At 40.7% G+C, this 16,763-nt stretch overlaps 2 protein-coding genes across 5 annotated transcripts in view; one reads left to right on the top strand and one right to left on the bottom strand.

The window, feature by feature from the left end:
• The window catches only part of LOC124111619, a 70,236-nt gene extending 54,800 nt beyond the window's left edge, over positions 1-15,436 (top strand). For 2 of the 3 annotated variants that reach the window (XM_048397531.1, XM_046472874.2), the window contains exon 2: positions 11,336-15,436. In XM_048397531.1, coding sequence (XP_048253488.1) covers positions 11,336-12,546 — 1,211 coding nt within the window. In that variant the 3' untranslated portion in view covers positions 12,547-15,436. The remainder of the gene's footprint in view (positions 1-11,335) is intronic. The other variant, XR_007221720.1, reaches the window with a different exon arrangement.
• The window catches only part of LOC124152250 (RAB11-binding protein RELCH homolog), a 201,677-nt gene that overhangs the window by 119,348 nt on the left and 65,566 nt on the right, over positions 1-16,763 (bottom strand). The window lies entirely within an intron of this gene.

The raw sequence follows: 16,763 nt of genomic DNA, 5'->3' as shown, positions 1-16,763 counted from the left end.
TGAAGACCTTACAGTAGCATCTACTATAATATATAAAGTAACCAAACATGATACTAACTGAATACATAGTTTTCAGAAAATCGTCAAAAATTCTTTGGTTAAATTATCAGCCTAGCAATGTTCATCAATGTTCGTAAATAAATAAAATGAAAAACAAATCCCAAATCTCGTGATTCCTCCCTGTGTAAGCCAATGTTATGCCGAGACTCCTGCATGGAAGTCCATCTTAAACCGGGACGATGTGTTGAGTTAATTGCCCCCAGGGATTCTTACACCAACTAATCCCTGGCATAGAGTTGTGAAATGTCACATCCTCCTGACACTGCCTGCAATCACTAACATACAAGGCCTAAAAGGCTTGAACATAAAACTATGATAGTGTCAGACCCCACTGTGAATGTTGCCAGCGACCTTCAAGAACGTACAACAATGACAGTCCCTGCTGGTCAATTACACAGATCTTGGCATGCTAGATTACAATATTCCCTTAATGCTTACAGATCTCTGTCTTTACCTGGCTATTGTATATGTCCTATTCCTCTATGAAGAGCCGGATCCATTAAGGGCCTGGTCTGGAGGTAGGGTTTTGACAGGGAGAGAGTTCTTATAGATCATCTTTATCCATTATTTTCTGGGTTCAATTCCCCACTTGGGTACAACGTGTGAAGCCCATTTCTGGTGTGATATGGCCAAAAGCAGCATAAAAACCAACACACTCACTCCCTCACTCACATGCCTGGTCTGTTAGATACTCGTTTAAAAGTCAACATCACCTTAATTTTTATGGAAATGGAATGATATCGGATTGTGTTAAAGACATCGCGGATCCAATATTTTCCACAGCTGTTCATGCCAGGCATACTTTCTAATCTATGTAAATGCTGTCAAACCATATTTTCCTGGAATCATGCCTTCACAAATCGTCAGCTTTGTTGTCTGTTTACATTAATTTAATTACTTTAATTTTAAATACATTTAAATTACTTCATAGTTTCAAAGACCAGTGACCATCGTCATTATCTCAAAGGTCAAGGTCAAGGTCACTGTATCAACACTGAAACAGGAAAAATAACTGACAAACTAAAATATGGTTAGAAGGTTGTCAGTTTGTTAAAGCTGCACTATATTCAAGCCATATGATGGTGGCCTGGAATGTTTTTTTGTTTTTGTTGGTGTATGACCTTGTGTACAGGTGAGCTCACTTTACTCTATGTTCCCATGACCTTGTGTACAGGTGAGCTCACTTCACTCCATGTTCCCATGACCTTGTGTACAGGTGAGCTCACTTTACTATCTTCCCTTGACCTTGTGTACAGGTGACCTCACTTCACTCTATGTTCCCATGACCTTGTGTACAGGTGAGCTCACTTTACTATCTTCCCTTGACCTTGTGTACAGGTGAGCTCACTTCACTCTATGTTCCCATGACCTTGTGTACAGGTGAGCTCACTTTACTATCTTCCCATGACCTTGTGTACAGGTGAGCTCACTTTACTACCTTCCCATGACCTTGTGTACAGGTGAGCTCACTTTACTACCTTCCCATGACCTTGTGCACAGGTGAGCTCACTTTACTACCTTCCCATGACCTTGTGCACAGGTGAGCTCACTTTACTATCTTCCCATGACCTTGTGCACAGGTGAGCTCACTTCACTCTTTGTTCCCTTGACCTTGTGTACAGGAAGTCAAGTTTCACCCATCATATATAATACAATACATAACATGATGATGCCAAACTACTTTGTCCGACAACAAGTTCTGGTTAGTTCTTTATGGCTTCTCCAAAATAAGGTTGACATTTGTCATGCTTCCACAGCAAGTGTACACTCTCCTCAATTAAACAGTTAAGCAACGACCTCTAGCGTCCTGTGTCCTCAAGGCTGAAAAGCAAACCTCTCATTTCCGGTCAGAAATGAGTTTTTTCTGTGAGACGCCATAACAATTAGTTGTCAAGAAAAGGTTACATCAGATGTTGCCATTCTCCTTCTTTGTGAGGTAACAAAGTGTCAGTCCCCACTCTAAAGTCAAGTCATTCAAGTCCATTACCTGATAATGACCTTGTCTCGGAGTGTAGTGGTTCTCCTGCAATGCATGGACAGAGCCACGTACACAGTGAGTGAGTGAGTACTGTTTTACGCCGCTTTTAGCAATATTCCAGCAATATCACGGTGGGGGACACCAGAAATAAACTTCACACATTGTACCCATGTCGGGAATCGAACCCGGGTTTTCGGCGTGACGAGCTAACACTTTAACCACTAGGCTACCCGACCGCCCCCACCACGTACACAGACCACGATGTGGGGCCATACTGGTCAGGAAATAAAGGCAACCTGAAATGTCTGTCAAACTATCAGCTCTATATCAAGTCTTCTTGTAGACCTTAATTTGGTTGACAATGGACAAAATGTTCTCTCAACATATGAAACAGAATAAAGGATTAAAATGACTAAAAGCAAGAAAACCGTTTCCAAATCTCTGCTAGAAGCAGAGTTGATTGTAAAATTCCGACTATCTCATAGTATGTGAGAATATCACCATCAAATAGTAATGATTTCTGCATTTACGAAAAATACCATCTCCGGAAAATCCGAACTTATGCAAAAGAATCTTTTATGATTTAATACCAAGTGCATATAGATTTGCTTCCTTTCTCCTCAGGGCCCATTCAACAAAGCGACTGTATATACTAGTAAGATGACTACTTATTATAATAATAGGGCATAGAGAGTTTTTTAAACAGCCCTGTGGCTTGGAGATGTATAATATAGTAACATAATTCGGAACATTTTGGACACGAATTGCATCAAATATTCATGACTCAGATCCCTGCATGACATGAAAACCTGAAAACTTCCTTTATGTTCATGTGGGACAGCCATTAGATAATCCATCTGGCTTACCTCAGGGGAACTGTGTTGTGAACGACACAAAGTTTTCTTTGAAATTACTGTAGTTACTTTAACAGGCTTTGATCAAGAATTTCTTAACTGAAGCTGTTTCGTGTCTGCCCATTCACTGGATGAAATCCCTGAATTCAGGCTCCGACCTTCTCTAAACACCAAGTGATGTAGCCGACCTTGGCAGAAAACCCCCTGAAAAATCCATGCAAGTTTGTAAAACGATGAAACTTGTAATCTTTTGAAACCTGTCACGTGAACCATTGTGATGAATGTTCCTTGTTGACTATTAATTCAAGTATCTTTGATGTTATGAATGTGCATCTGAGAACAACTCTACAGAGTTGGTTGTAATCTCGCAGTATTAAAGCAATTGTTGAGGATACAAATTAGCCATGGTGAAATAATGGCTTGAGAACGTCATTATCCATGTTGACTGCATCATTGCTGTGGATTCTGTGATGAAATTGAAGGGAAAAGAAGGCAATGCCTGTCGTGTCAACACAACCAATCTGTTTACACCATGGCCATAATTAATTGTCAATTGGTAGAAGCCTTGTCTGGTCGGGGAACTATTACACACAGCATGGTGAAGATTTAACAATAACAATAAGAGTGCATGCGTGCGTACGTATGTATTTGTTCCGTGTGCGTTGGACAAAATAATTGAAAATATCAAAGCAGTGAGGAGAGGCTGATCATTTGATAGTGCGTGTGTGCATGCATGCATCTGTATTTGTTCCGTGTGAGTTGGCGTCTGCATTGGCCAAAATAATTGAAAATATCAAAGCAGTGACTGCTATTGCCATAGACTGTCTAAAAAAACCATTAACCATTTGATAACAAAGATGAGGAGGTGTTTAATTTTTTGTCATCTTGCTGTTTATCATTGGAGTATTGGCTTTTGTCGCTTTGTGTTAAAATACAATCGAATATGTGGCACTCGGTGAAAGATTTTCATATGACAATGTCTCATCAGGCAGGTGCAAGGAGAGGCTGATCATTGATAGTGTGTGTGTGTGTGTGTGTGTGTGTGTGTGTGTGTGTGTGTGTGTGTGTGTGTGTGTGTGTGTGTGTGTGTGTGTGTGTGTGTGTGTGTGTGTGTGTGTGCATGCATGCGTCTGTATTTGTTGCGTGAGCGTTGGTGTGTGCATTGGCCAAAATAATTGTATATATCAAAGAAGGGACTGCCATTGCCTTAGACTGTCTAAAAAAACAAATTACCATATGATAATAAAGATGATGCAGTGTTTAATTTTTTGGCATCTTGCTTTCGCTCAGAACTGCTACGTGGTGTGCCAGTAGCCCCCCCTGAAACGCTCTCCTCATGGAAGTTACCAGTAAGCTGTCACCACACGAGGAGGTTTAACATGATCATTATCACAACTTTCCAAAATGCAATTTAGTATCAGATATTCTCCCGAGAATAATTCATGCTGAACACATCAATTCTTACTTTTTGGCGTCAGCTCCCAGAATTATAATGCATGAACATGCCCCCAGCTTAATGTGAACAGTTTATTCTGACGACAGATGGGCAATATTGAAGCAACATGGTGAAAAATACACCCAAAGAACCGTACCATATGCCCTATTAAGTCATCAGTGGATTAATCATGTGTCATGTGTTGGGCAGGACATGCTTGCCCTTTCTGTGAACACCTGGTGTCATCACTGATTTTTAGTGACCCGTGAAGATCCGGGGTAGAATAGGTCTTCAGCAACCCATGCTTGCCATAAAAGGCGACTATGCTTGTCGTAAAAGGCGACTAACAGGATTGGGTGGTCAGGCTCGCTGACTTGGTTGATGCATGTCATCGATCCCAATTGCGTGGATCGATGCTCATGATGTCAATCACTGGATTGTCTGGTCCAGACTCGATTATTTACAGACCGCCGTCATATAGCTGGAATATTGCTGAGTGCGGCGTTAAACAACAAACCAACCAACTGATTTTTAGTGATCCATTCCCATAATTTTCACTGCTATTCTGCTCTTTTCACCCAAAGGAATCTGTTTCAATTATTATCTGGTGATGAAGTTTCATATTTATTACATCAATAATAATGTCAAGGTTACAACAATGTTTACAGATATGCTTTGAGTTTTCAAAAACTCACTTATTTTGAAGTTTATTGCTAATTTTAAGTCATAATCACAACAGTTCATTTTAAATGAAATGAATGCCTGATGAGTGTGATTTGAAAAACGTGTCATTTGGGATGGCAACATGAACACCTAATCCATCATGTTTTGTGTCTGATTAATAGCTTTGTTTTAGCTGATAGTTCTCCGCTTTCTTTTAACCAGTTGGATTAAGTTGTCAATGAAGCATCTGCCATTCATTACCTCAGGATGTCATCAGTTACAAATGAGTGTGTGAGCGAGTGAGTCAGTGAGTGAGTGAGTGAGTGAGTGAGTGAGTGAGTGAGTGAGTGAGTGTGTGAGTGAGTGAGTGAGTGAGTGAGTGTGTGAGTGAGTGAGTGAGTGAGTGAGTGAGTGAGTGAGTGAGTGAGTGAGTGAGTGTGTGAGCGAGTGTGAGTGAGTGAGTGAGTGAGTGAGTGAGTGAGTGAGTGAGTGAGATGGTTTTAATGCCGCTTTTAGAAGAAAAACATGTACAGTGTATATCATCATATTGGGGACAGTGCAAGAACTGAGGTCTGATGCATTATACCCACTTTAGACAATGAGTGAGTGAGTGAGTTGGGTTTAACGCCGCTTTTAACAGTATTCCATTTATATCACGGCGTGTCAGCTTAATGTGGGAGGAAAGCCCAAAGTGATGCAGGTCTTAGATGTCTACCACTTTGGTAAAACCCACGAGCACGGGGATGGTGCTGAAACATAAACCTAGAAACATAACTAGGGTGAACCGGTATTCAAACCCATAATCATAGGTTACTGGCATGCCCAAGGGATGCAACTCTACACATTGCACAGCGGAGCCCTAGACGACAGGGCCAACCGTGGCCCCCAGCTCCAAAATGAAATTTCCAAGCATCAAATACTCACTAACAACTGGCAATTTGAAAACACATACTGTGTATCTCTTAATACACATTCAGTACAAGACTATAGGTCCCTAGTAATCAGCGGTCTGTAAATAATCGACCCTGGACCAGACAATCCAGTGATTGACATCATGAGCACCGTTCCACGCAAATGGGATACGATGGCATAAATATAAAACATCACCGCTAGTGAATAATCAGTCTCAATGATCTGCCGAAACAGCTTATTTAAGATAGCAGTGAAAATTATATTAATGGTTCTCTGAAATCTCTGCCAAAAGCAGAGGGAGTATGACAGTATGATAAGCATGTGTTTATGAATCACTATCAACAAGAAAACTGCATTATCACTATCCCCCGCCATAGGGCACATTAGAATTTTGTTTTTCATTTTGTAGAAAATATTGACGATAAAAAAGAGTTCTTTTAAGTGTTAAGAAGAGTTAGGCACTTGGGTCGTTTTATGTCATTAGAAAAAATATGACTAAATGTGAAATTAATGGTGTCTTTAACACTTCTTGATAAGTATCTCTTAGATAATCTAACTTTAGTCATTTCTGACACAATGCACTTTGTAAAAATAACATGGATCAAGGGTGATAACTGTGTATGCTCAAAATCTAAAAAAATGAAGCAAGGGAAGTAACTTTAGAAAAAAATAATAAATGGCACCAATAAGAACTAATTCTTGATAAGTATCTCTTTGATAAGCTTGCAAAGTTTCACTGATGTTATTTCAGTAGTTTCTGAGAAACCTTGTTCCATTGCAGACACTGCACTGAGTTGAAAATCATGCAGCAAGGGCAATAACTCTGCAGAAAACTAATTTTCAGCACAAAGTATCTCTCTTTCATATTCATGTAACTTCAGTAGTTTCTGAGAAAACCTTTCGCCATTACACACACTAAATACTGAGTTTAAAAGCATGTTGCAAGGGCCTTAACTTAAAAATGCATTCCGTCACCAATTTTCGAACCATTTAAGATCATGACCAGCAGTATCAGTGTGTAAAATTTTTTATTTATCTATCTTCAATAGTTTATGAGAAAATTTGTCCCCTTTGAGAAGCAGACAGACGGATGAACTCTGTTCCTATGTCCCCTGCCCCACTTCATGCAGGGTAAATAGTGATTATGCCAGGTGTTCGAAAAGGTGAGCGTTTTCTGCCCCACCGGTATGGTTCTGTAACAGTAGACGCTACACTAGTCCACAAGACACCTCTGATAGTGATCATCTTGCTGTCATTTCTTCCTCTCGCTGGCAATGCATCAAGGTTGGCTTTTGAATACAATAAAAAAGGCTCCTGACGGTATCCCCAAGTCAAATTCAGATGCCAGTTTTCATCATGTTAATATCTTCAACTTTATTAAAGCAGCCCAAAACTATCAAAATGGAAATAATATGAAACAGCAATGTTTATTATTCATTTAAACACTTTCATCTAAAATTGGGCTTTTCTTTTTATGGGTTTAACTTTTAATATCTTTACTTCAAAAAGAATAGCCCAGTCCCAATGACATGTTTCTCGTCAACCTTTACATATTTGTCAGTTATAAATCTTCATCTTTAAACATCTGTAGAGAATAATGAACATATAATAAGACTCACAGTAAAGATGGGGCAGCGGGGCAGCCTTGTGGTTAAAGTGTTAGCTCGTAATGACGAAGACCCAGGTTCGATTCCCCATATGGGTACAATGTGTGAAGCCTATTTCTGGTGTCCTCCGTCGTGACATTGCTGGAATATTGCTTAAAGCAGCATAAAACAATATTCACTCACTCACAGAAAAGATAGTGAGTTGAGTCAGTGAGTGAATGTAGTTTTATGCCACTGTCAGCACTATTCCAGCTTCATCACGGCCTTTAAATAATTGATTTCTTCCCAGCCATTTACACAATATACCTACTTCCTACAGATGGAAAGTTGGTATATTTGTTGTTTAACGCCACACTCAGCAACATTCCAGCTATATGACTGCGGTCTGTAAATAATCAAGTCTGGACCAGAAAATCCAGTGATTCACATGATGAGCTTAATTTAAAGTTCCTTTGAAATATTTTATTCTGACGTGATCTTCAGAAATGAGGTCACGTCAGGTAAAAACTGAGCGAACTTGGGACTACCCAATCAAATTGGAAGGTGCATGATGTTTTGAGCCAATCACATGTCAACTTTTTAAAATGATTTGGCATTATTATATTATTAATTTCATAAGCACAGTCCATTGGCAAATGACTCATTAAGGTTCCTGAGAGTACACAAATCAAATATGGTGCACATGACTTGCTGACGCCTCCATGCTGACTGGCTTATGACAGAAAGTTCACCTGACCTTGCTGCCCATGGAGGGTTAGGTACACAGAGGTCTCAAGGATTAAAAGATCTGATTTGGTACCAGAAACTTATTAATGTTAACATTTTCTACATAAAGTTGACTATTCAATATTATAATGTAATTGTGTTGTCACCAAAGAAGTATTTTTAAAGCAGGTCCTACAGGTCTTACAATTCAAAAGTGAAACCTCCAAACATGTCCTACAATTCAAAAGTGAAACCTCCAAGCACGTCTTACAATTCAAAAGTAAAACCCCCAAGCAGGTCCTACAATTCAAAAGTAAATCCTCGAAGCAGGTCCTCCCATTCACAAGTAAAACCCCCAAGCACGTCTTACAATTCAAAAGTGACTCTCCCAAGCAGGCCCTACCATTCAAAAGTAAAACCTCCAGGCACATCTTTCAATTCAAAAGTAAAACCTCCAGGCACATCTTTCAATTAAAAAATAAATCCTCCAAGCAGGTCCTACCATTCAAAAGTAAAACCCCCAAGCAGGTCCTACAATTCAAAAGTGAAACCTCCAAGCAGGTCCTATAATTCAAAAGTAAAACCCCCAAGCAGGTCCTACAATTCAAAAGTAAAACCCCCAAGCAGGTCCTACAATTCAAAAGTGAAACCTCCAAGCAGGTCCTACAATTCACAAGTAAAACCCCCAAGCAGGTCTTACAATTCAAAAGTGACTCTCCCAAGCAGGCCCTACCATTCAAAAGTAAAACCTCCAGGCACATCTTTCAATTCAAAAGTAAAACCTCCAGGCACATCTTTCAATTAAAAAATAAATCCTCCAAGCAGGTCCTACCATTCAAAAGTAAAACCCCCAAGCAGGTCCTACAATTCAAAAGTAAAACCTCCAAGCAGGTCCTATAATTCAAAAGTAAAACCCCCAAGCAGGTCCTACAATTCAAAAGTAAAACCCCCAAGCAGGTCCTACAATTCAAAAGTGAAACCTCCAAGCAGGTCCTACAATTCAAAAGTAAAACCCCCAAGCAGGTCCTACAATTCAAAAGTAAAACCTCCAAGCAGGTCCTACAATTCAAAAGTAAAACCTCCAAGCAGGGCCTACCATTCAAAAGTAAAACCTCCAGGCACATCTTTCAATTCAAAAGTAAAACCCCCAAGCAGGTCCTACAATTCAAAAGTAAAACCCCCAAGCAGGTCCTACAATTCAAAAGTAAAACCTCCAAGCACGTCTTACAATTCAAAAGTAAAACCCCCAAGCAGGTCCTACAATTCAAAAGTAAAACCCCCAAGCAGGTCCTACAATTCAAAAGTAAAACCTCCAAGCAGGTCCTACAATTCAAAAGTAAAACCTCCAAGCAGGGCCTACCATTCAAAAGTAAAACCTTCAGGCACATCTTTCAATTCAAAAGTAAAACCCCCAAGCAGGTCCTACAATTCAAAAGTAAAACCCCCAAGCAGGTCCTACAATTCAAAAGTAAAACCTCCAAGCAGGTACTACAATTCAAAAGTAAAACCCCCAAGCAGGTCCTACAATTCAAAAGTAAAACCCCCAAGCAGGTCCTACAATTCAAAAGTAAAACCCCCAAGCAGGTCCTCCCATTCAAAAGTAAAACCCCCAAGCACGTCCCACTTGAAAGTCTACCTCTCACAAGGTGACAAAGAGACAGCAAGGTACTGACAACACAAAAGGTGAAAGTAGCAGGTCTATTTTTAACAAACATGACCTACACACATCAACATCAGACAAATGTGAAACTCAATACCCAATTACACATTAGTCATCATATTCCTCGGTTGACTGGCAAATCAATAATGCCACACAACAGAGCTTTTTCTATTTTTATACAAAATGCTGACAGCATTACACAGTTTCTCTTTCTAGGACACTGACTGATGGCAGCCAAAATGGTCCAAATAAATCTTTCAGTTTCGGTGTGTTTAGAGAAGAAATATCCTGTCAAAAGTTTCTAAAATCATGAACATATCCTAATGACACTTGTCACTAGCAGATCACGAGATTAAAAGGAGGGTGGAATATAATTGGCAATGTTGATCGATCTCTGCATTTTTAATAAAGTAGTTGGAAAACACTGCATGTCAATAGGATAAGACTAATTACAAAAAGTAATGATATCATTACAATGTTAACCTTCTGTTATTTAACACTGAACTATGTAAAACAGTGTTTGATGAACCTCTTCGCAAGTCTTACTTGGATCACCACATTTCAGAATTATACACTATCAATCTTGTCATACTGATGCTTCAATTTGAACTAATTGACTTTTATGAGTGATTGAATATGTGAGTACGGTTTAATGCCGCATTTAGCAATATTCAAGCAACAACATGAGAATTCAGCTTAACACATTGTACCCATGTGGGGAATAGAACTCGGGCCTTTGGAATGACGAGCAAACGCTTTAACCACAAGGCTACCCCCACCACACCTATTTGACTTTGTATACATAAAACTAATTTATACATATATTGGGTGAACTTTTGAAAGTTGATCTGTCGTGTGACACAATATTTAAGAGTGAGTGAGTGAGTGAGAGTGAATGAGTGAGAGTGAGTGAGTGAGTGAGTGAGTGAGTGAGTGAGTGAGTGAGTGAGTGGTATTATGCTGCTTTCTTTCAACAATATCACAGTCAAGGATATCGGTAATGGGTTTCACATTTTGTTCCCATGTGAGGAATCAAACCTGGATAATCAGCATGATGAATGACAGCTTTAACCACTAGGCTACCCGACCGCCCCTCTCCCCAAGAGAGACTGGCTGTATGTGGAACACTGTGGTTGTCATTACATGAGAATCTTGTTTCCCTGACTGTTTTGGTTTGATTTGGATTGTTGTTTTACGCCGCACTCAGCAATATTCAAGCTATATGATGGCAGTCTGTCGAGTCGAGTCTTGACCAGACAATCCAGTGATTGATCTCATGAGCATCAATCTATGACGATACGTTTTTCACTATTTGAGATTGGACATCACAATATCATACCATATATAATCAGTGTGTTGTAGTTGTATCTGATTTACACATCACGTTTCGTATGACAGTCTTCATCTGCAAAAACTGCAAAACATGTTTACAAAAACATCTACTATTTGTCTATGTTTCAGGCACCAATGCTTCTGGTATGGCCGACTACAATGATTACGCTGCCCTGTATGAAAACCACTGCAGCGATGACTTCCTGGACCAATCAGAGCTCAAAGTCAGCAACATCATCAAGCGCTACATCTATCCCATCATCCTCTTCATTGGAACTGTGGGTAATCTGACGTCAATCCGCTACCTGCATAACCTGAGTGTGAATGTCTGGTCAACATGCTTGTATCTCACCGTCCTCTCCTTCATCGACCTTGTCACCCTCTACGTCGACTGCGGCAACAAGTGGTTCGAGATCGTGTCCGACATCAACCTAAGCGTAAAGATCAGTGAGACCTCTGGTGCCGTTTGCAAGGTTTATCCTTTCATTTTCCAGTTCTTCCTCCACTTCAGTCCCTGGATCGTCGTGGCAACATCAGTGGAGCTAACCATCGCCTCAAAGTTTCCACATCTGACCTATAAGATGTGCACACGGGAACGAGCCAAGGCTGTGATGCTGCTTACAACAGTTTTGTTACTTTGTCTCAACATGCACTACTTCTGGACCTACGGACTCGTGAAGTACGCGGAAACTCCGGACCACATCGTTACAGTCTGTGTCTACATTGAAGAGTTCTCAGAATACTTCCGGGACCAAATATGGCCCTTCATCAACCTTGCAGTCGGACATATTGCCCCCCTTGTGGTCGTCACAGCTTGTTTTTTCATAACCATATCCTCATATCTAAAATCAGACAATGCATGCAAAGTCAAGCTGGAACAGTACTTCATGGACTTGAAATCTCTCCAGCAGTTGAGGGTCACTTTCATCGTCATCTGTTTGTTCTATGTGATTGTGGTAACGATGAAGATCCTGCTGGTTATCGTCAACTATCTCATTGCTCAAAGGATCGTCCTCATTCCCTGTGCTCTGGAGTCCCGTGTGTTGGCCGTCATGATGTTGCTCGGATCGCTATGGGACATGCTGTTTTACTTGTTCCTCAGCGTAAAGTTCTTCATATATATGGCCACATGTACAAGATTTCGCTATGAGATTTATCAACTTGTGTGTCGCATTGGGCGTGGGCTTCATCGAAAAGACAGAGTGACCTTGACCTCAGGAAACCGCTACGATGCCAAGCCACTGATGCAGCATGGTAACAATGTGAGAAATAGTGTTTCCTATTCACAAAGGAAGGGTCTAGCAGAGGATGCATGTTCTGGTGTTACAACTGCTGTGTGAGCAGACGCAGAGATATGATGCTTCCTACAGTTTCTCCTTCCATGGCTCCCCAGCATTAGCTCCTCCTCCATCCTGGCAACACACCAGTGGCGAAATGTATATAGTGTTGAAAATACGGTCAGTATGGTTGTGTGAAGACTATACTTTGTGCATATATGTGAGGGAGCGGGATTTCTATGTGACTCTGGTCATCAGTGTGTGGAGATTCCACTCTATTGCTCATCATTGTGTGGAGATTCCACTCTATTGCTCATCATTGTGTTGGGGTTTCACTCTACTGGTCATCAGTGTGTGGAGATTCCACTCTATTGCTCATCATTGTGTGGAGATTCCACTCTATTGCTCATCATTGTGTTGGGGTTTCACTCTACTGGTCATCAGTGTGTGGAGATTCCACTCTATTGCTCATCATTGTGTTGGGGTTTCACTCTATTGGTCATCGGTGTGGAGATTCCACTCTATTGCTCATCATTGTGTTGGGGTTTCACTCTACTGGTCATCAGTGTGTGGAGATTCCACTCTATTGCTCATCATTGTGTTGGGGTTTCACTCTATTGGTCATCGGTGTGGAGATTTCACTCTATTGGTCATCGGTGTGGAGATTTCACTCTATAGGTCATCGGTGTGGAGATTTCACTCTATTGGTCATCGGTGTGGAGATTTCACTCTATAGGTCATCGGTGTGGAGATTTCACTCTATAGGTCACCGGTGTGGAGATTTCACCCTATGTGACTGGGCGGTCATCACAGTGTGGTGATTTCACTCTATTGGTCATCTGTGTGTGGAGATTTCAATCTATGTGACTGTGTGGTCATCTCTGTATGCAGCTTTCACTCTATGTGACTGGGCAGTCATCGGTGTGTGGTGATTTCACTCTATTGGTCATCGGGGTGTGGAGATTTCACTCTATTGGTAATCGGTGTGTGGAGATTTCACTCTATTGGTCATCGATGTGTGGAGATTTCACTCTAGTGGTCATCAGTCTGTGGAGATTTCACTCTATGTGACTGCGTGGTCATAGGTGTGTGGATTTCAATCTATGTGACTGCGTGGTCATAGGTGTGTGGAGAATTCAATCTATGTGACTGGGTGGTCATCACGGTGTGGGGATTTCAATCTATGTGACTGGGTGGTCATCACGGTGTGGGGATTTCAATCTATGTGACTGCGTGGTCATAGGTGTGTGGAGATTTCACTCTATTGGTCATCAGTGTGTGGAGATTTCAATCTATGTGACTGCGTGGTCATAGGTGTGTGGGGATTTCAATCTATGTGACTGCGTGGTCATCGGTGTGTGGAGATTTCACTCTATTGGTCATCAGTGTGTGGAGATTTCAATCTATGTGACTGTGTGGTCATAGGTGTGTGGAGAATTCAATCTATGTGACTGGGTGGTCATCACGGTGTGGGGATTTCAATCTATGTGACTGCGTGGTCATAGGTGTGTGGAGATTTCACTCTATGTGACTGTGTGGTCATAGGTGTGTGAAGAATTCAATCTATGTGACTGGGCGGTCATTGGTGTGTGGAGATTTCACCCTATATAACCGTGAGATCTACATGAAGATAATGACACAGCTGTGTGTATTTTTCACTCCATAAGCAGAAATAGTGAAGTTGTGTCCCAAATTTACCAAATAAAATTAAAACGAAGCCGATGTGAGCAGTTGTGTCCAGATACAACGTCTCATGATTGGAGGATGCAGTGGAAATATTTCCAAATGGATGTGTTGTGAGGATGATGGCTGTTAAATAGACATCTACATACTCAGGTGGACCTTAATCAAAATGTGACAGGACACTTGTCAGCTGAAACTGATCACCACACAAAATGGCGGAGCCTATTACCAACAGAATCTTTATATGATACTCGGTAACTTCAACAAACCATACAATATAGACAAAGCTTGAAGGCTGGAAAGGTTGGGCTGCAACTTTACCTGAAACATCTACTGAATAGTGATAACATATAAGGACACCCCTTATAAAGTCTGAATATTTATAAGCCATCAAAACACCTTTAATAGTACACAAACAAACTCAAGCTTGCGGTCTAGTGTCAATTTGTAGTGAGTGAGTGAGTGGGTGGGTGGGTGGGTGAGTGAGTGAGTGAGTGAGTGAGTGAGTGAGTGAGTGAGTGAGTGAGTGAGTGAGTGAGTGAGTGAGTGAGTGAGTGAGTGAGCGAGTGAGCGAGTGAGTGAGCGAGAGTTCGGTTTAATGCAACTTTGAACATTATCTTAGTTATATCAAGACAATATTTTGCCAGCTTGGTGTCGGGTAAAGCCCGAAGTGAGTGAGTGAGTGAGTGAGTGAGTGAGTGAGTGAGCAGGCGAGAGTTCGGTTTAATGCAACTTTGAACATTATCTTAGTTATATCAAGCCCGAAGTGATGCAGGTCTTAAACGTTTACCACTTTGGTGAAACCCACGCGGAAGGGTATGGTGCCAACAAACGGAAACATATTCAGGGTGTACAGGGATTCGTAACTGTGATCATAGGTTTCCATGTGATGAAAAGCAAGCACCCTGCAATATCAATAAATATCAGTTAAAAGATGGACATTCAAGTCACGATGAGTAAGAAGACTTCAGTAAAGGCGGTTCTGAAAAGTGTCACTCAGAGAGTAGAACAGAACAGCATGTTGTTGAAACTTTCATACTTCAAACAGTTACACAATAATGAAGACCTGGTGTGTAACAGTTTCATTAACCATGAGATCACATACATCTATCTGTTGATAACAAGAATAAATAGGTCTGTAGCTTAAAAGGGGGGCACGGGTGGCCCAGTCGTCTAAGGCGCCGTGATTCGCTGTGCAGAGTTGCATCCCTTGGGCATGCCAGAAACCTATGACTGTGGGTTCGAATCCAGGTTCGCCCCGTTTATGTTTCTCGTGGGTTTAACTGAAGTGGTAACGTCTGAGACCTGCATCGGTCTTTCCTCCCACATTCAGCTGACACGCGGTGATATAACTGGAATACTGTTACAAGTGGTGTTAAACCCAACTCACTCACTCTGTCACTTAAAACTTTGGTACTTCAAACTCCTATAGATAGATGATGATCTAGCTGCTGATACTTATCATATTCATCATCAGAACAATAAGTGAGTTAACATTAATGGTTTTGTTATTTATATTTATGAAACAAAGAATGATATTGTAATCAGACATTTGGGCATTTTTTGTGCTCCTCTCTTAAGTCAATTTCCAAGTTGATGTGAGACATCAGTAATGACATACGTATATATGCTGAACAATCAACAGACGCTGTTAATCTGGAGATTACTGTGTCACCAAATTCATGTCCTTGTCCAGTCCTTGTTTTAGCCCCTTAATGCCGAGCGCCAGACAGGGTAACAACAAGTACCATCTTTTAACGTCTTTTTGTATGACGCGGCCGGGGATAAAACCCCGGACCTTCCGCTCTCCGGGCGGACGCTCTACCACTAGACCACGGAGGCGGTCTCCATACAGTTTGGAGACATAGCAATGGATTTGAATAACAGTATTTACTTCTCACACACTTCACTCCTCCCCAGATTAGTGATTGGACTCCTATAATTTGCCTTCAAGGCATCAACACAAAAGATAAGACAAGGATTTTAGGTGTGAAACAGAAATAGTTTTAACCACTTGACATTTTTTCATCCATTTAAAAAAAATTCTCTTTGTGTAAAAGCTGAGGCCAACAGTTTTTCCATTGTTTTATAAACAATTTGTCTATTTTGTTTAAATTAGGAGCTTCATGTGATGAGTGCTATTGTTTCCTGTATGTATATATATATGTTTAATCATGTATGGGAGGCCATAGGCCCATGTACATTTCAGTTTTATATAGTAACACACAACTGAGGCAATTTACATTGAAAACAATACTAAGGGTACAATATTAGGTCTTTGTACGTAATAATAGAGCTTCCTTCACATACTTAGCTACATTTCTGAGTATAGTCATTTTGGCTATTTAAGAGCTAAAAGTATTAATACATGGATTGTTATAGAATCTTACAGGAATATACTTTTGTCTTAATGATGCGTAAAACGGGCAGACAAACACAAAATGGATTTCGTCCTCAATACAACCATTGTTACATAGCCGACAAAAGCGTTGTGAATAAACAATATTCTCTCTTCTGCCCAGATTACTCCGTATAGGCAATTCACTTAATCTCAACAGGCACAGCATACGTCTATGGTCTCTATTTCTGAAAGCTGT

This window comes from Haliotis rufescens, unplaced genomic scaffold (genome assembly GCF_023055435.1).
Source record: "Haliotis rufescens isolate VD_foot unplaced genomic scaffold, xgHalRufe1.0.p SCAF_17, whole genome shotgun sequence".
In the NCBI taxonomy this organism is placed as follows: Eukaryota; Metazoa; Mollusca; class Gastropoda; order Lepetellida; family Haliotidae; genus Haliotis; species Haliotis rufescens.
The sequence above is the reverse complement of the archived record's forward strand: the minus strand, read 5'-3'. Positions and strand labels throughout refer to the sequence as shown.